General features: G+C 62.3%; 1 protein-coding gene across 1 annotated transcript; it reads right to left on the bottom strand.

Annotated features, from left to right (window-relative positions):
- Window positions 1-349: 349 nt before the first annotated feature.
- KCNQ4 (potassium voltage-gated channel subfamily Q member 4) lies at window positions 350-24642 on the bottom strand. The gene is made up of 17 exons (XM_053964269.1): window positions 24553-24642; window positions 20597-21028; window positions 20198-20435; window positions 18776-18851; window positions 12090-12180; window positions 10970-11096; window positions 8001-8176; window positions 7805-7930; window positions 7600-7710; window positions 7412-7507; window positions 7107-7195; window positions 4638-4694; window positions 3184-3404; window positions 2989-3091; window positions 2757-2888; window positions 2514-2652; window positions 350-2420 (listed from the first exon to the last, which is right to left on the bottom strand). Exons 1-17 carry the CDS (start codon window positions 24640-24642, stop codon window positions 2202-2204), a joined length of 2523 nt encoding a protein of 840 aa, XP_053820244.1. The 3' UTR covers window positions 350-2201.
- Between the last annotated feature and the right edge of the window lie 2171 nt (window positions 24643-26813).

The following is a 26813-nucleotide window of genomic DNA, read 5'->3' as shown; positions in this document are numbered from 1 at the left end:
TGGGGCACAGCCCTTCCCGGGGCAGCGGCCCTTCCCTGTAAGGTGCCAAAAAAGCAGCGCACGGCTCCTTCTGCAGTGACACCAGCCCTGCACCCCCGCACGCACAGGATGGAGCTGGGGAGGGCGAACGAGCTGGAGCTGGGCTCTCAATCCCATCTCGGTGCGTTTCTGCAGCTTAAGGGGTCAGGGAGGCGTCCGGACATTTGTGTCCCCTGCCGGACATTTGTGTCCCCCGGCCGGGCGTTGCTGTCCCCTGGCCGCGGCTCGGTGGCAGGGCAGGAGTGCCACCTCTCGGGAGCGCCGGGAGACAGACGGCAGCAGGCGGGCAGCCTCTACTCCAAATTTTAATGAAACAAATAAGTTAATAAGTTAATCAAGTGAGGTAACTACCGCTGGCTCGGGGGTCTGCGGGGACCAGGCAGCCCCGGGAGCGGGGTTCTAAGGGTTAATTCCTGCGTGCGGCTGCGGGCAAAGCTGTCACATGCACCTCGCCCCACGGCCACCCACCCAGCGCTGTCCCCTGGTGTGGCACCGCCCCGGGCACCCCCAGGCCGAGGGCAGGAGCAGGGTCGGGGCGTTCAAGCAGCTCTGGCACGGCCCGCGCTGGCCACATGCGAGGGCGAGGGGACGAGCAGGGTCAGGAGCCCGCAGTGCCCGGAGCAGAGGCACGGGAGAAGGGGGTGCGAACCCCACGGTGCCGAGCCCAGGGAGGGGCGGCGCTGGCGGCGGGGGGAGCAGCCCAGGACAGAGCCCGGCACTGTGGGGTGACCACCGAGCCCCCCCTGGAGCCACGGCTGCCGCCCCGGCCTGGCACTTTGGCACAGCCCCGGCGGCGCCGGACTGGGAAGCAGCGCCGGGACTGGGAGCGGGGCGGCGCAGGGATTTGGGGCAGCGCGGCAGCTGTCGCGGCTCTGCTGTAGGTGACATGCAAGGACACCGCCCTGTCCCCCTCCAGGGGGACCCCTGTCCCCCTCCAGGCCCGACCCGTGCTCCCCGGACCACAGAGGGGACAGGGACAGGGACAAACTGAGCACCGCAGGACCCAGCCGGGAGGGAATCCTCTAAGCAGGAGCAGGGGCTGGGACACAGGGGGAGGGACAGCGCCTGTCCCCACAGCCCCTGCTCAGCTTCCTGGCTCCAGGGCCACCCCCCCGGGCAGCACAGTCCAGCCCTGGGAGCTGGCAGGGGGTTGCTTATTGCCTATGGCCCCTCGGGTTGCTCTTCCCAGGGGTGTTGCATATTAAGACATTATTGCATAAATATATATATATATATATATATCTTCTATATATATATTGCCCTGGGAGCATGCACGGGCAGGCAGAAGGCTCTGCTGTGCTTCTGGAGAGGTGCAGCCTGGGGAGGGGGGACAGTCCCCTGCTCCCCACACTGGGGACCCCGAGTGAGGCGGGTAAAACCACCCTGGGTCGTGCCCCCACACCCCTGCACCGGCAGCAAGAGGGAGATGGGACCTTGCATAGCTGGTGGTGGCCCCGGCTCAGCTCTGGGGGACCAGGCAGGACCTGTCCTGAGGGCTGGGGCTCAAGCCAAACCCCAGGGGATGGGGCCAGCCCAGAGCATCCCCACCGCAGCTGGGGAGCAGCCAGGACCCCGGAGCTGAGGGGTGCCATCCTGCAGGAAGCCAGGAACACCCCCAGGAACATCCCAGGAGCATCCCAGAAGAATCCCGGGAACACCCCAGGAATATTCCAGGAGCACCCCAGGAACATTCCCAAGAACATCCCAGGAGCACCTCAGGAGTATCCCAGGAATATTCCAGGAGCACTCCAGGAACATCCCAGGAGGATCCCAGGAGCACCTCGGGAGCATCTCAGGAATATCCCAGGAATATTCCAGGAGCACCTCAGGAACATCCCAGGAGGATCCCAGGAGCACCTCGGGAGCATCTCAGGAATATCCCAGGAATATTCCAGGAGCACTTCAGGAACATCCCAGGAGGATCCCAGGAGCAGCTCGGGAGCATCTCAGGAATATCCCAGGAGCATCCCAGAAACGCCCCAGGAGCGTGGGCTGGCCATGCCACAGTGCCACGGGCACCCCGCTGCAGCCGTGTCCCCGCAAAGGAAGACTCGGTTCAAGTAACACGGCGAGGGGACAGCGAGGGGACAGCGAGGGGACAGCGCCACGCCGCTCCCAGTGCCCCATGCCAGGCGGGCAGGGTCCGTCCCGCTGCCTTCTGCTCAGTCCATGTTGGCGCTGGCCGACCTGGAGATGCTGAGGGTCTGGGCGGACACGGAGATGTCCTCGTGCTCCACGGGGCTCTGGTAGTCGGAGGTGATGTCGGGCTCGCCGGGCGGCGCCCGCACCGCGGCCAGGACGAAGGAGTTGGCGGAGCCCTTGCGGAGGCACTGCGAGTAGAGGCCGAGCAGCAGGTCCAGCTTGTGCTCGATGGATTGCACCTGCAAGGGCCGCAGGGCGGGGCTCAGCCGGGGGCAGGGGCTCGGCTCGCCCTCCGAAGGGACGGGGACACTCCCGGCGTGTCCCCTCCTGACCTGCCGCTCCACTTTGACCACGCGCCCCATCATGCTGAGCTCGCCCGCCAGCTCCGCCTCCAGCGCCGGCTTCTCCCCCTTCTCCCGAACCTTCTTGTCCGCGGGCAGCGCCCGATCCCTGCCCACGATCTGGTCCACGCTGGCAGGGAGGGAAGCGGCAGAGCCCATCCATCACTCCCAAGGGCTCGGGAGCCCTCCAGGGAATGCGGGAGAACCCCCAGGGTCACCTGCGGGGCACCTCACCGCGTCTGCAGGCTCTTGATCCTGCCCAGCATGTCCAGGTGTCCGGCCGAGTACTGCTCGATGACGTCCTTGACGTCGTAGGGACGCAAGGTCTCCTTGAACTTCCTCTTGGCCACCAGGAACTTCAGGATCCTGCGGGGACAGCCGGGCTGGAGGCAGGAACGGGGCGCCCGGGGGGGGGGGGGGAGCTCTGTGCACACCGGGGGACACGGTGGGGAGGGGACAGTCTCACCTGACGGCCCGGATGAGGGTCTTCACTGCCGGCATGATGTCCTCGAAGGTCAGGTCGCACGGGGAGCTCCTCTCCTCGCCACTGTCCTCCGGCGGGCAGTCGGCTGCGGGTGCCAAGAGCGGGTGGATGGCAGACCCCGAGGACTGTCCCCAACCCCACGGTGTCCCTCAGACCCCCCCCCAGCCCGGGGCTCACCCTCAGCCGGGGTCCGCGGCTTGAGCCTCAGGGACGCTCGGAATCGGGTGCGGTCGTTGAAGCTCCAGCTTTTCTGCACCTTGGTGGGGCTGGAGGCCTCGGCCACGTCCTCGGTGCTGGGGGAGCGGTGCAGGGGCGGCCCCAGGTGCTGCTGCTGGCCGCGGCTGCCCTGGCGCTGCGAGCTGCTCAGCCGGATCCGCTCCTTGATGCCCATCTTGCTGCTGCGCGGGGACAGCGGGAGGGCGGTGTCACGGCCGTGGGGACGGGGACAGGGACGAGGTGGCCCCTGTTTGAAGTGGGGGTGGCCGTGCTGAGCTCACAGAGAGCCCCCGGCAGGTGATGGGCACGAGCCGGCGGTTCCTGCAGGGGCAGCTCCTTTAAATCCCTTTTTTTTTTTTTCGTCCCAAGAGCAGAGAAAGAAGGTGACAGACAGGGAGAGAGGGGACAGGCAGGCGTGGCAGCAGGGGACACTGAGCTCTGCTCCTGCTCCATCCCTGCTGGCACGGGATGTCCAAACCCGGCCAAGCTGCTTCATCCTCCTCCTCCTCCTCCAGGCTGCACCTCCCAGTCCAGGCTCTGCTCCCGCCCTACCGCGAGTTCTGCTCCCAAACCCAGCTGCAGTTTCGGGTTGGGGGGGAAACACCAGGCATTGTTTATGCAGGATCTACTCAAAACCCCCATATTTTGCATGGTGAGGGAGACCCCAAACGCAGCTCAAGGGGACGCGCAGGGAAGGACCCTAAAGCCGGGGAGGACGCGGAGTGAATCCCACACCCGCTGCAGGACAGGCTCCACAAAACCCAGGTGTTTGGGGACATTCCTGGGTTTCCTCAGGCAGGGCAAGGCAGGGATACAGGCAGGGATACAGGCAGGGTCCTGGCAGGGATACAGGCAGGGTCCTGGCAGGGATACAGGCAGGGATACAGGCAGGGTCCTGGCAGGGATACAGGCAGGGATACAGGCAGGGTCCTGGCAGGAATACAGGCAGGGATACAGGCAGGGTCCTGGCAGGAATACAGGCAGGAATACAGGCAGGAATACAGGCAGGAATACAGGCAGGGTCCTGGCAGGGTACAGGGCTCGCAGCCCTTCCCCACACAGAGTGGCTGCCCCACATCCCACACATTCCCAGGCTGGGAAGGGGCTGTGTCCCGGGAATCAGGCCGCAGCACACAGCTGGGATTGATGGGATTTCTGGGGTGTACCCACGTGCCGCAGATTGCTGCCACCAGCCCGTGCTCATCCGCGTTGCAACGGGGAAACTGAGGCAGTAAGGGACAGCCAGCTCAGCCCAGGCCGTGCTCAGCCCTCCCTGCCCTACGGAGGGACCCCCAGTTCAGCCTCCACCCGCCGTGCCTCGGTCCCCAGCCCCGTCCATGCCGCAGGCACGCAGGCAGGGAGTGCATCCATGCATCCCGCGGCTCCCGTCGGGCGGGACGGGCGGGACACGGTACCTCCGTCTCCACGTGCCCCACGTCTGCAAGAGCCTCCTCTTACCACTAAAGATGGGGCTGGAGGGGCAGGGCAGAGACACAGGAGAAAAGAGAAATCAGCCGCGGGCGGCAGGGAGCAGCGGAGCGTCCCGGGCCACCGCGCTCCCCTCGCCGCAGTGCCACCGCGGGTGCCACGATGTTTGCGTGGGTCCTGCATAAACACCTGTGCGCTTCCTCGGCTCTGCCAGAAGCATCTGGGCACAGCCCCCGAGCAGAGGGACCGTGGTGGCCCCGCGAACCCCGCCGGGCTCGGCCGGGGGCTCCCCGCGGCCGGGGGCGAGCGTTACCTGAGGCGTAAACACCTGTGGGGCTGCGCGTCCTCCTCACTCCAGCTTGGGGGGCAGAGAGGGGGGCACGGCGGGTTTGGGGGAGGGTGGAGGGATGGAGAGGAGGAGGAGGAGGAGGAGGGTGAGCGGGAGAGGGGGAGGAGAGAGAGAAGATGAGATGTTATGAGAGGCGGTGCTCGCGGGGGAGATGGGCGGGCTCAGACCCCCGAGGGAGGATTCGGTCTTTCCCCTGCCAGTCCCTGCTCGGTCACAGAGCCCAGGGAGGAGCCTCCCAAGCCCCGAACCCACCTGGGGGAGCAGGTCCCGCTCAGCCCCACACCTGCAGCCTCAGCCCTGCCGGTGCGGCAGCACGGGGGGGAAACTGAGGCACGAGGCCTCTCCCCACCTAACCCTGGCGCCGGCCCGATGTCCTGGCAGGGTGGCCAGCGCTGGCGGCACGCTGGGAACTCCTCTTCAGGCAGAGGGCACAAGGGACACGGTGCAGAGCAGCTGCCACCCGCAGCAGGGCAGCCTCGAGCCCTCCCTTCTCTCCTCACGGGAGCCTTTCCCAGCCCCAGGCTCTGGGATTTGCTCTTTCCCGGGCTCTGGAACTCTGCCCCGTGGCTCCATCCCGCCGGGATGGCACCACTGCCCTTGCCAAGGGGCTTCCTGCCACTCTCGTCGCCCCGTGCCACATGCCGGGGTGACGGCCACATGAAGAGGGCAGCGAGGTGACCTCACGAAGGCACAACAGCCCAGGGCGTCCCTCGGGGGCAAATCTGCCCCTTCTGGAGCCGGAATGGAGCTGGGAGCAGCACCGGGAGCGGGAGGGATGCCCAGCACCAGGAGCAGCGCCGGTTTGGGGTGGTGGCACCTCGGGGTCTGGTGTGGCAGTGACAGTGACATCTCAGAGGAGCAGAGGAGACAGAGCAGAGAGGAGGGAGAACACGGGGGCCGTCCCCTCCTACCTTTCCCCTGAACACACGGCCAGGCTGAGGCTTTTCTGGGCAGGGGTGAAGGAGTGATAGGGCGGTGGGGCTCTGTCAGGCCATTTTTTCACCTCTGAATTCCTAAATCCTCCGTTGCGAACCCGGTGCAAATGCTCAAACATAAGGACCAGCTCTCTGAGGTCGGGGTGAAATAAAAAGGGGGAGAAATTAAAATTCCCGAAGCAAACAAAACCAGCAAAGCGAGGCTGAACGGCGCTGGGTCCTCCTGAGCGCGAACCAAAGCAAAAACGGAGCAAAACAAAACAAAACAAAACAAAAATCAGCATTTTTGTTCAAAAGACCGTTTCTTAATTGGGGGTGATGGGGCTGGGGAAGGGTCCTGGGACAGGATTCCACAGAAGGAAGAGTTGGACGTGCTGAGGGGGATGGATCAGGCAAGGACAAACCTGGGACAGGGTGGGGACATGGGGACCTGTCACCATCAGATCCTGGGCTCCAGGCAGAAGGGGAAAGCTCAGAGCCAGCAGGGATGGAATCTGGCTCTGTGTGAATTCCACTGCAGGGAAAACGGCTCCTGGCACAGCAGGGGGGGGGTGGCAGCAGAGCCCCCAGAGGTGCCCAGGATGTGGGGTGATGCTCGGGAAGCTGGGACTCGGGACTGTGGCTGTTGAAAGCCCTGCCTTTGGAAAAAATCAAGAGTGGGACAGAAGGTCCCAGAGCAGGGCAAGCAGGAGGGCAGGGATGCTCACGGGGATGTGACAAACCCTCGGGATCTGGAAGAGAGGTCTGGAAAACCTTTGGGGAAGCCTTTGATCCACCCACAGCGGCAAAATCCCAGGGATCACGGGCGGGACGCGCTGCAGGAACGGGACACGGGGCTCCCACTGGATCCCCCCGTGTCCGGCTGGGTCCACACCTGGAGCCAGCTCCTGTCCGCCTGCAGCTCCACCACCACGGCCTGTGGGGTCCCCGAGGCACCACCCCGCTCCCTGTGGTGCTGGAGGAAGGCTATGGATGGGGTGAGACGGGATGGGATGGGCGCTGTGAGGATGACGAGGATGAAGGAGGCTCCTTCAGCAGACTCCCATCCTGGGAAGATGTCGGTGCTGCTCGACCCCACCGAGCCCCCGGGGGTTCCACAAGGTCCCTCTTGGTTTCCCAGGCTCTTCAACCCCACGGGGACCCCCGCCCAGCCCTCACCCCCTCCCGCCTACCTGAAGGCGGGCAGGAGGCTGTCGTAGTAACACCACGTGGCCGTCAGGTACACCCGGCTGGCATCCGTGGAATACAGGCGCCAGGCAGCCTGCAGGGAGCGAGATTCCCGGAAATCGGGATCCATCGGGGTGGGAGAACCCTCCCGGACCCCTCCGTCCATCCGGGCCCCCGCAGGAGGCAGCGACCAACCCGCAGGATCTCGGTGCTGGATGTGGAGCCGGGAGTTTGGGCGGGCAGAGCAGACCAGGGGAGAGCAGAGCATTCCCGGGAAGGGGTGGGGTGGGACACGCCAGCCCTGCCTCACCTGGATCAGGTTGGCCGCCGGCGTCCGCCTCTTCTCAAAGTGCTTCTGCCGATGCTGCTCCTGCACTTTGAGGGCGAAGCCGGAGCCCAGGATGCCCTGGGGACGGGAGGGGACAGAGCTGTGAGTGCCAGCACAGACCCACGCAGTGCCCGTTTCTGCAGAGGGGACCCTCTCCCGGCCCTACTCACGGCAGGCAGGGCGAAGAAGGAGATGCCGAGCAGGGCGAATCCGGCCGCCAGCATCCGGCCCAGCCACGTCTGCGGCGCTTTGTCCCCGTAGCCGATGGTGGTCAGGGTCACCTGCCCGGGGGCACAGCAGCAGGGGGCCTGCAGGGCGCTCCCCCACCACGGCCCCGTCCCACCCTGCCGAGGGGGCCGCGGGGGCCGAGCTTACCGTGCCCCACCAGAGGGAATCGGCGTAGGTGGCGAACTGCACGTTGGCGTCTTTCTCGGCCAGGTAGACGAGGAAGGAGGCGAAGATGAGCACCAGGAAGCCGATGTACCAGGCGGTGATGAGCTCCTGCGGGGCACGGGGCGGCTCAGCCGCGATGCCTGAGCTCAGGGGATGTCCCCGGGTGCTTTTTCCTCACCTTGCTGTGGGCGTAGACGACGGAGCCCAGCAGCTTCCAGGTGCCGCCGCGGCGGTCCATGCGCACCATGCGCAGGATCTGCAGGAAGCGCATGCTGCGCAGCGCCGACGTGGCGAAGATGTTGCCCTGCGTGCCCGCGGCGATGACGGCCACCGAGGCGATGAAGACGATGAAATCTGAGGGGACAGAGAGGCTCAGGGCGGTGCGCGGGTTATCCCGGACTCCGCCCGTAAAAATCAACAACAAAATCCCCTGCGAAGTTGCCGTGCTGTCGCCCTGGTTATCAAGAGTTTTCGAAAGCCTTCTGAGTTTACATTCTTGTAGAGAACTTTCCCACACAACTTTCTGTAAACAACCTGTTGTTTTGCTTTCTTTCATAGAGGCGGAGAAATTTGATGTACAGGTAGTTTGTCCAGTGTCCTTGGAGAGGTGGCACGTTCACCCTCCAATCCACTGGCGCCTTTTGAGAACTATAAAAGATTGGAGTCAGAAAAAATGAATTAGTCTCTTCATCGTGACCACATCAAGGCTGTGGTGCGTCATTTTTGCTTGTGTCACCTGGTGACACCGTGCTGTACTGATGAGTTGCATTATCAATGCATTATTAGATGGTAAAGGGTTTGAACGTGAACCCTGTGAGGGAGCTGGGGTTGTTCAGCCTGGAGAAAAGGAGGCTCAGGGGTGACCTTATCACTCTAACACCGCGTGAAAGGAGGCTGAGGACGCAGGAGTCCGTCTCTTCTCCCAGGCAACCAGTGAAGGAACAAGGGGAAATGGGCTCAAGTTGCACCAGGGAAAGTTCAGGTTGGATATTAGAAAAAAAAATTTCTTCACTGAAAGAGTGGTCAAGCATTGGAACAACCTTATATATTCTATTGTTATATTATCATTCCCCATTTGCCAGGAAAATATTCTTTCCCTAGAAACTTTCCAGCTTGCTTTCGCTGAATATAAAATTTGAAAAAACTTCAAAGCTTTAAAGGTTCTAGTAAAGAAAACCGTTAGGCTCTAAATGATTGTACTTTACCGTACACTTTTAGGTGACATTACGTATATTCCACCAACTGGAGATATTGACTCAAACACACCAGCAGAGAGATGTGGAATCCTCTGAATCCTCCCGCTCAGGGAAATCCCCAGGGCCTTGCCTTGCCTCCGAAGAATCTGCCATAGAGTTTTCCCCATCTGCCATAGAGTTTTCCCCATCTGCCATAGAGTTTTCCCCACCTGGGCTGACAGAGAGGACTCAGCCCGTGGTGCTCTGCAGCACTGCTGCCAATCCACATCAGATTGCCTCCCCCACCGGCCAGTTCACGGAATTTACACAATCACTGGGTTGGAAGAGACCTTAAAGACCATCGAGTCCAACCCATGCCCTAATGTAGGAATGTGCCCCTTGTTGAGGGAGTAAACAAGTTACCCTTGGTCTCCTTAAAAGGGACAAAAGCCCAGAAGTTTCTCTCCTCCATTTGGTTAAAAGACACCTCATAGGACCTTGGGGACTTCACTTCAAACTTAAGGATAGCTAATTAGACAAGAGCCAAAAAGTCCCTAAGCAATTCACTAGAAAAAGAAGTAAATCACTTTTGTGAAGTGTTTAAGCAGGAGCAAGAAGCTCTTGCCCTGGCTCGGTTTTTCGCTGTAAAGAGCTTTGTTATTTTGCCTTTTATTAAAACTTTTTTTTTGTTTCCAACACTGTCACAGGAGCCATGTTGCTTCTTTTATGCCACCTGAGGTAGCTGAGCTATCAAGAGTATAATGCTTATCTCAGAGAGCTTTTGAGACCCGGCTTGAAGAGAAAAAGCATTACCCTAACACCACAACTAAACCATGGCACCGAGCGCCACTGCTGACACTGCCCACCCCAATTTTTCATCCCTCATCCCCACTACAGGTTGCTGCCCTTTGCCCACCCCTGTTGGGCACTGACCCCATCCCGTGCACACCACATGGCTCTGTCTTTGTCCCTGACCCCTTTGGAATAAAACTTTGCTGGAATACATTGTGCAAAGACCCCTTCTGTCCTTCTTCTGCCGAGCTATCCGTGATGGACTCGGACTTGGAACGGCTGCTCTGCTGGCCCTGACTCCCAGCGCCTTCGAAGAAGGCTGCAGCATTTCTACCACCCTGCTGCTAAAAACGGGGCCACAGTCCCGCTACTAAAAGTGATTTCAGCATTTATTATAATAAAAAGAAAGGCCTAAAGCAAGGGGGCCCGTGGGCTGAGCAGGAGCGTTCCTGTCGAGGACGCTGCAGCACCAGCGCTGAGTCCTCTTGAGCAGCGATGTCCCCGACGTTCCAGGTGGAGCAGCACGGGTTCAGTGGGTCAGATGCCCTCTTTTTATCCTGTTTTTCATCCCTCTGGATTGGTTTCTTTTGGGATCCTTCATTCACATGAAGGTTTAAGGCGCTTGATTGGCCCATTACAGCTCTACCCAGGCCGGCTCGTTCCGCCGGGTGGGGTGGTGCGCTTCACTCAGGTGCAACATTTCTTATAACGACCCTTTTAACCCCTTTGACTGTGGAGAGTTTTGTAGAGGACTGGTTAAGGGATAAAGGACATGATTCAGTTCAGTTAATTAAGCGGGCCTCAGGCCTCCAGGTCACTGTGCCCTTGAGGGCAGGTGTTATACCATAACAAGATGCATAACCAAGGTCTGCAGACACAAAATCAAAAGGCAGCAACCACAGGCGTGAGGAACATGCCACCACGGAAAGTTCCGAGAGGCGGGACTGATCTTCATTGCACAAACCAATAAGGAGCTTAGCTTTTGCAATGTGTATGAGCCTTATTATCATGGTTATGAATGTACTCGCATGCTTTGAATAAACGTTGTTGATCATCATCGGATGCGCTCGTCTCCCACATTTGACCACAACCAAACTAACAGCGCACGCTCAACAATCACCAACGGTTTCACAACCTGTTTTTAACGCCGCAAGAGAGAGAGAGGGGGCTGGTGCCGTACCTATGACGCAGAAGGGTTTCCTGGCGAAGCGGAAGCGGCCGCGCCAGCCGCGGTAGCGGCAGCAGCAGCCGGCGGCCCACACGCGGATGATGTACTCCATGCCGAACACCACGATCATCACGAATTCCTGCCGGGGGGAAAAGGGGGGAAAAAGGGGCTAGGGAGATGTGGCATTCCCATTCTCTGGACAGAGAGGCATAATTCTGCCTCTTGGGAGAAGCACAAAGAAGAGAAAACAATCTTTATCTCTGCCCCTTTGTTTCCCCCATGTGGAATGTGGTGTGGAGATTGTTCACCTGCAGGGATTGCTGGGCTGGATTCTGGTGAAGGTTGTTTGGGCTCAGTGCCCAGTGGGATCCAGCTGTGCTGGGCTCTCAGCAGAGTCACAGTTTGAGTTGGTTAGAGAGGTGAGTAAGAAGTGAGTGTGTAGAATGGGATAGTATCTCTTTAAATAGTATATTAATGGAATATAGTATAGTTTTAATAAAGCTGTCCTTCAGCCTCCTGCTCTGGAGCAGACAGCAGCATTTCTTCCCCACTGGGGTTCACCACGTTTTTTACTATAGGGAGAGTGGAGGGGCTCAGATTTGAGGGGGGTAAAGTGAATTGGGCTGAGCGCGGCACGGGGTGGCCCCACCAAGGCCACTGGAGCCGCACGGGAGCTGCGGCCGTCGGGGCCGCGCGGGAATCGCCGCTCTCCTCCTCGCCCCGAGCTGGGTCCTTTTCCTCCGCTGTCAGCATTGTCCTCCTACCTCTCGCACAAACAAGCCCCCGTTCTGCTTACTCGCAGGAAAGTCACAAGGACCTTCCCAATTTAGTCTCCGTCACTCGGGAGAAGTCCCTGCGTCAGCTCTTTCTGACAGTTTGGGGGAAAGTTGCCTTTTTTAGCCCCTCGTGCTCTGCCTTTTCCAGCGGTTGGTGCGCGGAGGGACAATGGTGGGATGGGCCACCACGAGCCGCGGTGACACTCACTGCCAGGCCACCCCCGAGGTGCCATCGGGCCATCAGGGACTTGTGGTGAGGTCACAGGGGTCCTGCCCGCGATCTCGCCCCGGTGTCTTGTAGGATGTAAAGTGGGGAGAGGAAACCCGAGCACCAGCCCCGCTCCTGCATCACTCACCAGGATGAAGAGGCACTCGTTGGCCAATTTCTGGTGCTCCTGGATGGTGGAGAAGACCGACAGCACCAGGCAGCTGAAGACGAGGAGGAATCTGGAAGGACAAAGTGTCAGTGGGGGCACAGGGACAGCCAGGGGACGCCAGCCCGCAGTGCTGCCCCCCTCTCACAGCCTGGACCCCCCAGTCAAGATGTCCCCAGGTGGTGGCAGAGCCACTGGGGACACATTTTGCCTCTAGATGGTGGCATGGAGCCTTTGGGGAGCCCAGGAGCCGCCGTGGGGCTCGGTGCCAGCTCTGCCGCAGCCCTGCAGCTTCCTAATTAAAGGCAGGGAGGGACACGGGGGGGGGGGGTTCCTGCACTGTGGAAGGTTCTGGTGCTGCAGGAAGGGGACCAGAGCTCCTCAGGAGTGTCCCCAGCATCACTGCCACCGCGGGGACATGCCAGCAACACCTGGGAAGTGAAAAGTCCCCAGGAACAGCTCTGAGGCTGCTCCTCCCCGAGCGCTGGGCTCAGGCACGAGGGACTTTGGCCCATTTAAAATAAGGAGGGGAATTAAAAAAAATAAAAAGAAAAAAAGAAAGTCGACTCTGAAGCTGAAGCAAATGAATCCTCCAAAAATACATTTTTTTTTCCCCTGATCCAGCGATTCTAAAAAAGGAAGGAGGAGGGTTTGTGCCACCAGCCCACGTGACGGCGAGCAAAGGGCCACTCACTGCTCCGTCACCGCCGCTCCAGGATGGCACCGGGATGGCACCAGGGGCTCTGGCCACACTACGCTGGGTGGCACTGGCACAGCCTGGCTGAGCCCTGGTGGCCCTGGCACCTTGTCCTCGAGCTGGTGGCACCCACCTCAGCCCCAGTGCTGTGTTCTCAGGGTGACAATGCCCGGGGGCCATCGGGGGTGAAGGAAACCTCCCCGAAACAATGACGGTGGGGAAGGCGACATCTCCTCAATTAATCCGGGGGAAATCTGTGGGGGGCTCAGCCCCTGCTCGGGAGGATGTTCCCATCTCTTTTTGATGTGGGATTTTCGGGCAGAACCAGCTGCCTGGGCCATCGGAGGGGCGAATCCTGTCCCAGCTGTCCCAGTGCCACTGGGAAGGCACCAGGGGACACAGCAGAGTGGGGCCGATGCTCTGTCCCTCGGTGGCACCATCCAGGACCCCTCCCCACTGACCCCACAGCCCCGTGTGGGGCTGGGGACCCCCAAACCCAGCCCTGGCATGAGGGGGATGAGGGGTGGCACAGCCTAAAAGGGGACAGCTGGGCCCTTTTCCCCCAAAACGCTGCTGGAGGTGGGACCGGCAGCAAAATAAATCCTTGGGAATGGGAGAAGGGCTGGATGCAGAGCAGGGAGCAGGGAGAGCTGGAGCCAGGAAGGGGCCAGGGGTGTCACAGCCGTGTCACCACCCTGTCCTCACCGCGCTGCTGCTCTCCCGGGCACTCCCCACCCGCGAGGCAGAAGGTTGGAGCCGGCTCCTTCTCCCTCTGAATTATTAATTGGGGTTTTTTTTTTCCTCCAGCGCAGCAGTTCTGGAGCGAACCCCCGCAGGGAACAGCGGCACCCCCGCGGCACGGGCAGGGCCTGCAGGGCCCCGGGCTGAGGAGCAAAAACCACGGCCCAGGGCAGAGCTCGGAGCTTCGTGCATCATCAGCAATAAAAGATTATCCAAGCGGGATTTAGCAGGCAATTACACGGGCAGCGGAGCACAAAGCAGAGGAGAAGGCAGAAATCTCCCGGCCCGCAAAGATTTGTGCCCCTCACCTCATCCAGCGAGCAGGGAGGGGTCACCCCCCCGTGCCTGGGCACACGTGGGGACTTTGCTGTGGGTGGCAAAAGTCTGGAGCACCGCCGTGATGGAAACCTGGCCCCGCTGAGGGGTGGGGAAACCTCCCAGGCGGATTTGGGGAAGCATAGAGGCATGAGAGGTCCCACGGGGCTGGCTGGGAAAGGAACTTTCTGGGAACGCATCACCTGCTAGGAATTAACTTGTAAAGCCTGGGCAAACGCCCCGTCCCGGGCTGCCCGCGGCGCTTAAGCGGCTTAGGGAAGGGTCAGATGCCTGAAGGCAGCGAGGGGAGCCAGGAGCCAGCATCCCCCATCCCTCCCGGGCAGGAATTCTGCTCTCAGCCGCTCCACCAAGCACCCAGGGGGGTTTTTACACCCTCAGCCCTCCATCGAACCCCCCCTGGGGACCGGCAGTGCCAGGCTCCCATCCCAGTTCGCTGCTCTTCCCACCCTCCAAGAGGAGCTGGAAAACCGAGGAATGCTGGCAGGGGAATGGGGAGGGGGCAGAGAGAGGGGGACAGGAGCTGCAGGGCTTCCCCATCCCGGGGGATGGAGGGAGCAGAGGCTGAGCCGGTGCTCCACCTCTCCCGAATAAAATTCCGGGGTGCTCCCCTTTCCCAGCACATGCCACTGCACGGACACGGGGACAGGACCCGGCAGGAGCAGAGCCCGGCCCCAGCAGTAATGAAACCTCCCCAAAACAATAATGAAAACCCGGCGGGGAAGGCGAAATCTCCTCAATTAATCTTCATTAGGGTGGGCTTTGCCATCTGCTGCCGCCCGAGCCGGCCCAGGAACAGGTGAGCCGGGAAAGCTGCTGAGCTCAGGGGAAGCAGGGCCAAGTCGGCCTCCCTGGATTGGCAGGCGGGCACCAGTTGGCTCCCAGTGCCCCCAAAACTCCCCTGGGCAAAGAGGCTGCACCCCAAAACAGCCTGGGACGAGCTGGGGGACCGGGATCCTCGGAGCTCGTGGGATGGGGATGGAACAGCCCAGCCCTTCCAGGAGTCACCCCCAAACCCCAGGGATTGGCACGGGGGTGACACCGGCTCTGTCAGGGCTGTCCTGGTCCTGCTTTGCCCTCATCCCGGGGTTGGCACGGAGGTGACACCGGCCCTGGCAGGGCTGTCCTGGTCCTGCTTTGCCCAAACCTTCGGAATGGCACAGGGGGTGACACCAGCCCTGGCGGGGCTGTCCTGGTCCTGCTTTGCCCAAATCTTAGGAATGGCACAGGGGTGACACCAGCCCTGTCAGGGCTGTCCCAGTCCCCACTTTCCCAAACCCCAGGGATTGGCATGGGGGTGTCACCAGCTCTGTCAGGGCTGTCCTGGCCCTGCTTTGCCCAAATCTTAGGAATGGCACAGGGGTGACACCAGCCCTGGCGGGGCTGTCCTGGTCCCCACTTTCCCAAACCCCTGGGATTGGCACAGGGGTGACACCAGCTCTGTCAGGGCTGTCCTGGCCCTGCTTTGCCCAAACCTCAGGAGTGGCACAGGGGTGTCACCAGCTCTGTCAGGGCTGTCCCGGTCCCGCTTTGCCCTCGCCCCGCGGGGATGCCCCGGGCGGGGGCACAGGCGGCGATAACTCAGCGGAAGGCAAACACCACACGCCCGCGGGTCGAGCAGCTCGGCCGCGGGATGAGCGAGCAAACCGGCTCTGGGAAGGCACGGATCCCTTCCCTGGCAGCAGCACAGGGCCTAGGCCGTACCCTCCAGCTGTGCCACCGCTGGAAATTCGCGATTTGGGCCAAAACTGCCCGAGAGCGGCTCCAGCGGGGATGGGGATGGTGTTTCACCCTCCCGGCTCCCCAGGCCGCGAGGTCCAGCTCCGCCTGCAGCTGTATAAACAGCGCGTCCCATAAATCCCCGTCCCTCGGCCCCGCAGGAGAAGTGGAGCGGCCGGCCGGGGGATATAAATAACCGGGCTGTAGCGGCCCTGTTTGCGCCCGTAACCATGGCACGGAGCGTCCCACGGAGCCGCCCAGAAGAGAAGCAGAAAAGCTCCCAGCGTTTCCCCACGGGCAGGGGAAAGCGCGGCCGGAGCCCGGCACACGCTCAGAGCCCTGTTGTCAGCGCTGCGGGGAGGAAGGGTGCCGCTCCCAGAGCCCTGCAGCCCCCGGGGAGAGCAGCCCGGGATGTCCCCAGCAGCCTGGGGAAGGCTGGAAGCAGAGCCGGGTCGCGGAGCCTCTCCCGCACCCCACGGCAGCACCCGCAGGGTGACGCCCCGCGCAGGGCGAGAGCCCGGTGGCCGCAAAATCTTGGCGCTCTGGGAGGGAAAGTCTTGCTGGTGGCATCACCTGGCACCCCCGTGGCACCCAGCAGCCCCCGGCCCCGCTGTGCCCGCGGGGAGCACGGTCACAAGGCTCCGGCGGCCGCTGCCAAGACGCTCACACGGAGCGGCCGGGATAGTTTTGCTCTTGGATCATCTGGCAAGGAACGGGCTGGAGGTGGGGGAAGGAAGCGGAGTGTTTCCCGGGGCACCCCGGCAGAGGGATCGGGGCTGTCACCCTCCTCCAGCACCTGGCATGGGGACATGGGGACATTTGGGGACAGGGATGTGAGTGGCCCAAAGTCGCCCCAAAGCTGCGACCCTCAAAGGGTGGAGGGGAGGTTTGGGGTCGCTGCTGAGGGGGACAAAGAACCAAAAACTCTCCAGCATCACCCCCGCACCCCACTGGGACACCCAAACTGGCACCTCCTGTGCCGGCCTGGGGGGTCCGGCAGGAGAGAGAAGAGGGGGAAAGGAAAAAAACCAGAAGGAAAAATCAATGCTCCGTTTCATGTTGCGCCGAAGCCGCTTAATTTTATGCCCTGGTGACACCACATGGAGCTGGGGAAAGTGCTGTGCCGGCTTCTCCTGCCGCTGGCATTGCCCCTGGAGCAGCTCCCGTTTCAGCCCCAGGCAAGGTGGCCCTGGGGGCACAGCCCCTGCTCGAAGGGCACGGCCTCCAGTTGTGGCCACGCCACCACCCCAGCTGGGGGACACAGCGAGTTAAAAGCCTTCAACGAGCTAAATTCAAAGAGGTGGAAGGCTTGAGAGTTGAACTCAAGAGTTTAAGAGAGGTTGAAGAGTTAAATTCAAGAGGTTTTTCCAAGCAGGAGGTGGAGAGTCAGCACTGAGCAGGGATGGAAGGATTTTCCTGCAATCCATCCCAGCCTCCAGGCCTAGGAATTGCCCCGGGGGTGTCAGCAAGGGCTGGGCACTGGCCATGGTGGCACTGCCAGCATGGCAGGGAGGTGTTTTCCGGCTCTCCAAGCAGTGCTGGAGGGCTGTGACAAGGTCGGGGAGTGGCAGGAGTGACAGCCCCATGATGCCCTCCACACCCGTCTGGAACAGGAGCCAGGCACAGGGATGCTCCGGGAGGGACGGGCTGCCACCACCGCGCTCCCTGCCCTGAGGGGGACACATCCCACTGCCACCATCCCAAACCAGCCGGGATTTCCCAATCCTGAGTAGGGGCAGCCTGTGCCTGGCACCCCTCACCCAGTGCCAGCCTTGCCCTGGGAGACTCTGCCGGGAGCTGCCACCCCTCTGTCCCCACAGCCACACCAAACACCCAGCGGGGACAAGGCTCCCGTCCGTCCCCTCCCTGCCCGGGGGAAATTCCTCTCCCAGATGGGAAATAAACCCCAACAGCAGCGGGCAGGGAGCTCGGCCTGGCACGGGGCACGCCGCTCCAGGCGGGGGATTGCGGCTGCTCCTGGTGCTGCTGGCTCAGTCTTCCCTAATTTTCTCCAGTTCTGCATGGAAGTGTTCCTCCAGGACCGGCAAAAGTGCTGAGCTGAGCTGCCCGTGCACCCGGCAGCCGTTTCGTAACCATCGGCACCAGCTCCCGAATCCCGGGAGCCGCTGGGAATTTGGGGGGCTGGCGGGGTGAGCAGGGGCAAGCCACAGTGGGAATAGCTGGAATTGGACACCTGGAAAACCGCGTGGAGCAGCTCCAGGGTGCAGAAACCCCCTGGCAGGGCAGCCCCTGCCCACGGGACGTGCAGCCGTGCCCGTGCCAAGCCCGCAGCAGCTTTGCCGGGATCCCGCCGGCTAACGAGGAGGAGATTGGAAAAAGGAAGTTCTTACTTTGCCTCTTGGCTCTAAAGCCTCTCGCTTAATGCTCTGGGCTCCCTCTCGGATTTGCTCCCTAAGCTCCAGGGCTGGGAATTCTCATTCCAAGCGGGCGAGGCACGGCTTGGTGAGGCCGGCCAGAGCCTCCCTGCATGGTCAGCGTGGGGCTGGAGGGGCTGGGGGAGACCTCGGAACCTCGGATTTCCACCTGCACGGGCTCCCATGTCCTCACCACCCTCTTCCCGGAGCATGGGGGATTTTTTGGGACATCCATCAGACCCCAAAAGTGGCTCCAAGCCCTCCCAGCCCCCCCGGGCCAGAGCTGCTGCAGGAATGATGCAGCCACCGAACCACTGAGCCCAGAGCTGGGATAAGATTTGGGATCAATTCGCCGACAGAAAGAGGCTGAAGTCGGTCAATAAACGCGTTGGGCTCGGCCCCGCTCCGCGGCTCCGGGGGGGAAGCGCGTCACTTCTCAGCGGGTATTTCCATTTTAGCAGTTTCCAGCCCTGTCTCGGAGCCAGCCTGCTCGGGGGAGGCAGCGCAGGGGGCCGGTTTGTGCCACCAGCACTGCCCCGAGCTCGGGCCGGGGGCTCCATCCCCTGCCACGCCTCGCGGGGGGGGAAGGGGAGGGGGTAACACCTTCCTCCTCTCTTGTTAAAACCCGGGGATTGCGGCACACAAATCATCCCCGACAACTTCAGAGCCGCTGCAACAGCTTCGCAGCTCCCATCTGCTGCGAGAGAGAGGGGAAAAAAAAATAAAACCCAACAAAAAAAACTTGGAAGAAGCCAGAAATGAGCAACATTACGGGAGAGGCTTCACAGAACAGATGTCCGCACCTTGCGCCCACTGCGGCGTCTTCCCACAGGATTCGGGGGGTCCCTGGCAGGACTCTGCCCTGCAGCTGCCTCAGCCCTAAAATTAAGCGAGCAAGTGAACAAAAAGCCTCCCCAGCAAAGGCTGGAGACGTTTGGCTGCTGCTGCCGGCGGCTGCACATCTTGTGGAACAAAGCCCAGCACCCAGGAGCTGCGGGCCAGGCACGCTGGGGTGGCAGGGGAGGGACTGGGGGGGGGGCCTTGGGGGGCTCTGCAAACGGGGCCGCTTGTGCCATGTGGTTGTTTTTGGGGTAAAACAGGCTCAAAGTGGTGGAGGACGCTGAGGGATGGATATCCCAGCTGGGAGATGAGCAGGGGCACGTCTCTTCCACGTCCCATGGGTGTGTGCGCTGTCAATCCCGCTTGCCTCCCCTGGCAGGGGCTTTGGCTGCCTTTCCCTGCTGGAGAAGCTCTTCCCAGGGTGGGATTTTCCACGCAGGGATTCTGGCTGTGGGAGTCCGCTGGGGAGGTGTCGTTACAAATGGGCCCTGGGCTCGTGTCCCGGCTCCCTGGGGAGCTCAGGTGCCCTTTCATCCAGTGACAAATTCCTGCTGCCAGCTCGATGTGCTAACTTAGGCAAGACCCATTTTCCTGCCTCTTAACGAGCTCCGGCTCCCGCACCCCAGAAACGACGCAGCCCCGCGGCACCGCTCCAGGTGAGAGGGAAGGAGGCAAAATTTTGGCTCATGCCCTCGCAGAAGGTCCGTGCCCACACCTGGCACACGCCAGGCAAAGAGGGAAAACACGTCCTGCCCCACGGCTGCAGCTGTGATGTCCCGGCAGTGCCACCGGCTTGGGAGAACCCCCCAAAATTGAGCCCCCTGTGTCCCTGCAGCCTCCAGGTGTGTTGGGGACCCCCCAGCTCCCTGTCACGGCTCCCCCGAGGCAACAAGCCCGAAGGGGTGAAGCTGTTCCGAGCCCTGAGCTGAGCCCGCATGCCAAGAGCCGTGGGATGCTCGAATCCAGCGAGGGAAGCTGGAGCAGCACCTCAGAGCCCAGGAAAACACCCGGAGCAGGGGAAGGAGCAGGTGTGATCCCTCTGGCCATGGAGAGGGATTTCCAGCTCTGGGGATCGACGGTGACCCAGGAATCGGGGTACAGCGGGGACAAGATCACCCCCGCTGTCCCCCATCCCAGCCGGACACGCTCTGGGGTGGCGCTTCTGCCTTGTCCCAGCAGTGCTACAGGTACGGCACAGCAGAGGGTCCCCGGTCCCACCCAGAGCTGTCACCCCCCGCGCGTCCCCTGCCTTTGAGGGTCCCCCCACGCTCCGACACGCCAGCCAGGGACAGCGGCAGAGCGGGACGGTGACGCGGTGCCACCGGGAAGGGGCTCTGGGCCACGCCGAGACTGAGTCCCATCCCCGGGGACCCCTCGCCCCGGACCCTCCGCCACGGACCCGCCGGGGGACTCGCTCCCCGCCGGTGGCGGATCCCGGGACCGGCTCCGGCGGCAGGAGCGGCACCGGCGCATCCCCCACTCCGAGCGCAGCGGAGAAACTTCCCGGTGGAGCCCGGGGGGGGCTCGCTGGGAGCACTCCCGGTACCCGCGGCGCTCCTTCCCCGGCAGCGCCCGTTCCCCGCCGCCCCGGGAGCCGCCGGGCAGCCCTGGGGGTGCGGGTCCCTGCGGCCCCTCCCCGTGCCCGGTACTCACATGAAGACGTGGTAGATGAAAGCCCAGCCGCGGGGCCGCTCCAGCACGTTGTAGAGGCAGTTCTGGAGGCGGCGGCGGCAGCAGCGCGGGGCCCCGGCGGGGCGGGGGGCGGCCCCGGGGCGCGGCCCCGCCAGCAGCCCCCGGCGGCGGGGCGGGGGCGGCGGCGGGGGGGTCCCGCTGCCGGGGGTCCCCGTGCCCTCGGTCCGCACCGCCGTCAGCGCCGCCCGCCGCTCCCCTCCCGCCGCCGCCGCCGCCCCGGCCATGGCCGCCCCGCTCAGGCCGCCGCCCGCCGCATGGCCCCGGCCGCCGCGGGACCCCCGAGCCAGCCCGGGGCCGCTCCCGGGGCCACCTGCCTTTAGCTGCCCGCCGCCGCCAACGGGCCCTCCCCCGCCGCCGCCCCGCCGGCCCGGCCCGCCCCGCCGTACCTGGCCCCCGCCCCCGGGGCTCCGCGGGACGGGGCGGGCGGGGAAAGCGCCGTGCGGGGCGGCGGCGGCACCGGGCGTGGAGGGGATGGGGGCGGTGGGTGGGCTGCTGTCACCCCCGGTCTGGGTGCGGGACCCGTCCTGGGGCACCGCATCGTGCACCGCGTCCCAGCTGCGTCCCGCATCTCATCGCGGACTGCGCCCCGCGCCGCATCCCGAGCCACATCCCAAACTGCGCCCCGCGCCGCATCCCAAAGGCCATCGCGTCCCAAACCACGTCGTTGCCTCCTAAACTGCATCCCAAATTGCATCCCAAACTGGATCCCACAGCACACCCCAAACAGAGGGTGCGGAGCATCCTGGAGCGAGAGTGAGCCTCCCAATCCCCGCGGGATGGAGCAGCCATGGAGGAGATGGAGCATCCCTAGAGGAGATGGAGCATCCCTGGAGGAGATGGAACCTCCCTGGAGGAGATGGAGCATCCCTGGAGGAGATGGAGCATCCCTGGAGGAGACGGAGCATCCCTGGAGGAGATGGAGCATCCCTGGAGGAGATGGAACCTCCCTGGAGGAGATGGAGCATCCCTGGAGGAGATGGAGCATCCCTGGAGGAGATGGAACCTCCCTGGAGGAGATGGAGCATCCCTGGAGGAGATGGAGCATCCCTGGAGGAGATGGAGCATCCCTGCAGGAGATGGAGCATCCCACCCCCACCCATCCTCTGCAGATTCAGCCTCGAGCCGGGCTCCCAGGTGTTTCCCAAGTGCAGCCCTTTGCTCTTCCTTCCACCTCAACCTCCCACCAGCACAGCAGGGAACTGAGGCGGGGACTGGGAATTCCCTTTCCAAGCTGGATCCCAGCTGGGTCCGTGTGCTCTTGCACCTTTGGAGAATCCGAGTGCTCCCCACCCCTCCAGCCTCTCCCGGAGCAGAGATGAAGTTCAGGGCTTTGGGCAGTGAATTATTTAGTGGCAGTCAGAGATCCTGGCACAGCGCGGGGCCCTCGTGAGCACTGCGGGATTTGGGAGGTCTCGGGAATCACACACAATAAATAGACAGTTTTATTTACTTGGAGCAAATGGTGCTGTTAAACCCACAATTCCCCTCCAAGGATGCCACAAAAACCCCAGGCAGACGGGATAAGAGCCGTGGAGGCTGAACTGCTGGAAATCCAAACGAAATTCTCCCCTCCATCCATCCCTAACTCCTGTATCCCCCCAAAAAGTGCTTCCCAGAGCATCCCCCCGGCTCATCTGGCCCCTCTCCCGGCAGAAGCTCCAGTGGGAACACCCTGACCTTCATCCCGCTGCCTTTGGAGCAGCACATTCCCCTCGTTGGAGGTTTAGGTTTCACCTGGGATTGATTAAAACCTCGGGGCTGCGGAGGGGGCAGGGTTGAGGTGACCTGGAAAGGACTCGGTTGCTCAAGGGGCAGGTGGAAATTGGGTTATTCCTGGAGCTGGGGGTCACCACACGCCGTGGGCAGGTCCCATTCTCACCTTATCACCTGCCCAGACCCTGGGAATCTCCATCGATCTGGGAGCTGGGAGGTTTTGGGATGGAGCCAGGAAGTCTGAATCAACATGGCACCAACCCATCCGTCAGATGGGTGGAGGTTTTGGGAAGGCATGCCAGGATTTTTTGATTTTACCCCACACCTGCCCGGCTTTGGGGGTCCCACAGAGCCATTTGTGTCCCCAGCACTGATGAGACTTGCAAGAGGATTCCAGAGGCCGGGAATGGCGGGGGGGGAGGCCTCTGTGCTTGGAGCCTGCTGCCCTCTCGGGATTGCAGCTCGAGTTCCTGGCACGGACCGGCGGCCAGGATTTGCATCCACAGGATTTCCAGTAAGTTTTGCAGGCTTGGAATGCAGCTGCAGGGCTGCGGGGCTGGGGACAGGGGCTGTGCGACCAGGGACAGCCGGGACCCCTCACCGGGACACAGGGACAGGGGCAAAGCCCCAGTTTGGCTCCCTGGGTGGGGGATGCTGGGGGGACATCGTGGAGGGGAGGATTCATCCAACCCTTGCGAGCGGGGGAGCCTGACTGGAGTGACTGGGATGGGCAGAGCTGGGGACAGCGGCCTCGGGGGTCCCAGGGGTGGCATTGTCGCTGTGGGGGAAGCGCTGGTGACAGCGGTGACAGCGGTGACAGCGGCGCGGGGAGCGGGGAGGGCTGCGCAGCACCTGCTCCATCCAGCCGGAGGCTTGGCCTCATCCCAGGGCAATTAACTCCTGGCACCGCTCGCTGGGACAAGCCAGCGCCTGGGACAGCCCGGGCTCCTGCGGGATGGGGAACCCCGGGCAGGGAGGGGGCTGGGGGCTGCTCTGCCCCAAAGCCGCCCCACAGCCCGGAGCTGTCCCTGAGCTGGGAGTGACCCCAGCGGCACCGCCCGGAGCTCGGGCACAGCCCCGGAGCTGCCCCGCGGGAGGAACAGGGAGCGGCCCCGCTCTGGTGCAGCGGGGAGCGGGACGGGGCAGGGGCTCCGGAGGCGAGGAAGGAAGGATGGATGAGGACGCCGAGAGCTCCCGGGCTCGCCAGCGCTGGGAAAGTTCCCGGCCAAACCCCTCCAGTCGTGCCAGGTGCTGCGGAGATGGAGCAGAGCGGAGAAGAGGCAGAGCTGATCCCCGAGAAACGGGATTTTGGTGACTGAGAGCCCCGAACAGGAGCGCCTTTCCCTTCTCCAGTGTCCCTCGGGGGATCCTGGAGCCACAGCGGCAGCGTCACCTGCACCGCAGTGTTTTCCTTGGAAAAGGGTGGCCGGAGGTGGCAGCCCTGGAGGGGGACAGCAGCCCTGGAGGGGGACAGCAGCCCTGGAAGGGGACAGAAGCCTTGGAAGGGGGACAGAAGCCCTGGAAGGGACAGAAGCCCTGGAAGGGGACAGAAGCCCTGGAAGGGGACAGAAGCCCTGGAAGGGACAGAAGCCCTGGAAGGGGACAGAAGCCCTGGAAGGGACAGCAGCCCTGGAAGGGGACAGAAGCCTTGGAAGGGGGACAGAAGCCCTGGAAGGGGACAGAAGCCCTGGAAGGGGACAGCAGCCCTGGAAGGGACAGAAGCCCTGGAAGGGACAGAAGCCCTGGAAGGGACAGCAGCCCTGGAAGGGGACGGCAGCCCTGGAAGGGACAGCAGCCCTGGAAGGGGACAGAAGCCTTGGAAGGGGACAGCAGCCCTGGAAGGGGACAGAAGCCTTGGAAGGGGACAGCAGCCCTGGAAGGGGACAGAAGCCCTGGAAGGGGACAGCAGCCCTGGAGGGGACAGCAGCCCTGGAGGGGGACAGAAGCCCTGGAAGGGGACAGAAGCCCTGGAAGGGGACAGCAGCCCTGGAAGGGACAGAAGCCCTGGAAGGGACAGAAGCCCTGGAAGGGACAGCAGCCCTGGAAGGGGACGGCAGCCCTGGAAGGGACAGCAGCCCTGGAAGGGGACAGAAGCCTTGGAAGGGGACAGCAGCCCTGGAAGGGGACAGAAGCCCTGGAAGGGGACAGCAGCCCTGGAGGGGACAGCAGCCCTGGAGGGGGACAGAAGCCCTGGAAGGGGACAGAAGCCCTGGAAGGGGACAGCAGCCCTGGAGGGGGACAGAAGCCCTGGAAGGGACAGCTGTCTGCAGCCAAGCCCGCAGCAAACCGAGTGTGGCACTGCCCGAGTGCCAGTGGCCGGTGCTGAGCTCATCACCCCGAGGAGAAACGGGATCTCGAACCGCTCCTTGGCAGGGAAGCGCTGCCTCCTCCTCTTCCTCCGCCTCCTCCTCCTCCTCAGCTTCATCCCGGGTCCCTGGGGGTGTGACCAGCTCTGCTCCTGTCGCACTTGGCCTGTAGCGTGGTGGCACTCGCTGCGTCACACACACAGAATGGCCGATGTCCCTCCCGCGGGTGCCACCGCTCGTCCGGCCTCTGGAGGGACGATTGTTTGCCTCTGTGTCATCTCACGCCACCCAATTTGTCACCGCGGTCCCCTCGGCAGATCAAAGGAAGCCGTGAGTCCTTGCAGGGAAGGTCTGGCTCCTGTCAATGCCCGGGGTTCCAGTCCCTGTGACAAACGATGCTGGCTGTCCCCAAAGCACCCATTGTGTCCCAGTGCCCTCTGGGAGGGCAAGGCAAAGCTTTACCTCTGCTATCACCTAAATAAAAAATAACTTTTGCCCCATTAGGGTTTATTTCAACATTAAAATCCACATCTTGTATATGCTAATGAGGTTAATTAAATACACACTCTCACATTCATGATCATTACTCAGCTCTCTGCCCAGATCTGTGTCCGAGGAGAAGATTCCATTCTGAAGCTGCTTCTGTGTCTTCAATAAACCCTATTTTTGTGCATTGGATCAAGAAGGTTTTTATTGAACGTGACCACATTTCTCCTGCCCAACTCGACACAATCAGGCATTAAAAATAATCAGCCTGGCCACCCCCAGCCCCTCTGATCTCTCAGAACTCAACAGGGTTTATTTCCAGCCAAATTTCATTCACTTCATGCAACAGCTGGAAACTCCCTCGGGGAGCAACATCTCCCTCCCGTTTTCTGTCCTTTAAGCGATTTATTCCCATTCAAATTTAACCAATTTTCCAGCAAACCCGACTGCTGTGGGTAAAGAGCTTTTCCTCAGCAGCCAGGGGCTGATAAAGGCGAGCAGCGCCCGTTCTGCTCTCCAGCTCTTCCTTCCAGGTCTCTCTCCATCCCCACAAGCGGATTCCCAGCTCTCCAAACCCAAGGGATGCTTTTCCAGAGGTGTTTGGGGGGGGGCACAGGAGGTCACTCATCTCCTCTGGCTGCGGGGAGGGCGGTGGGAGATCCAAACCCCCATCCCAGCTCTCCCATCCCGCTCCAGCCCGGAGCAGGACAGGGATGAGGCTGCTGGGAGAAGGGATCTACAAGACCCCAAATCCAGGGAAAGGACCTCTGAGCCCCAGATTCCAGGGAAAGGGATCTCCAAACCCCCATCCTGGCTCTTCCATTCCGCTCCAACCCTTCCCGTGGCAGCCCAGAGCAGGACAGGGATGCGGCTGCCGGGAGAAGGGACCTCCGAGCCCCCAAACCCAGAAAAAGGGACTTCCAAGCTCACAATTCCAGGGAAAGGGATTTCCGAGGTCGCAAATTCCAGGGAAAGGGATCTCCTAGCTCCCATGCTGGCTCTCCCATCCCACTCCAGCCCTTCCCACGGCAGCTTGGGAAAAGAGACAGGGATGCAGCTGCTGGGAGAAGGGACCTCCGAGACCCCAAATTCTAGGGAATTTGAGCCCCCGATTCTAGGGAAAGGGACCCTCAAGCCCCCAATTCCAGGGAAAGGGACCCTCAAGCCCCCAATTTCAGGGAAAGGGACCTCCAAGTTCCAAGGAAAGGAGGGACCTCTGAGCGCCCAGTTCCAGGGGAGGCACCTCCGTGTCCCCATCCCGGTTGTCCTTTCCCGGTTGTCCCTTCCCGGTTGTCCCATCCCGGTTGTCCCTTCCCGGTTGTCCCATCCCGGTTGTCCCATCCCGGTTGTCCCATCCCGGTTGTCCCTTCCCAGCTGTCCCATCCCATCTGTCCCATCCCGGCTGTCCCTTCCCAGCTGTCCCATCCCGGTTGTCCCATCCCGGTTGTCCCATCCCATCTGTCCCATCCCGGTTGTCCCATCCCGGTTGTCCCATCCCGGCTGTCCCATCCCGGTTGTCCCATCCCGGTTGTCCCATCCCGGCTGTCCCATCCCGCTCCAGCCCTTCCCACGGGGGCCCTCTCGTGGCCGATGCCACGCTCGGAGCTTTCCCGAAAAATCCTTTTCCACCCCAATTCCATCTTTTCCCAGCCCAGGAGATGCTGCTCCAGCCTGGCACATCCCAGCTCTGCCCCCTGCACACCAGCGATGCTCCGGGAGCTGCATCCCTCCCTCCCTCCCTCCTGCTGCTCCCGGGAATCTGGGGGTCGGGAAAACCTCGGGAATGAGGAAAATGGATATTTAC

This window comes from Vidua chalybeata, chromosome 25 (assembly GCF_026979565.1).
Source record: "Vidua chalybeata isolate OUT-0048 chromosome 25, bVidCha1 merged haplotype, whole genome shotgun sequence".
Lineage (NCBI taxonomy): Eukaryota > Metazoa > Chordata > Aves > Passeriformes > Viduidae > Vidua > Vidua chalybeata.
This window is presented reverse-complemented; position numbering and strand designations above follow the sequence as displayed.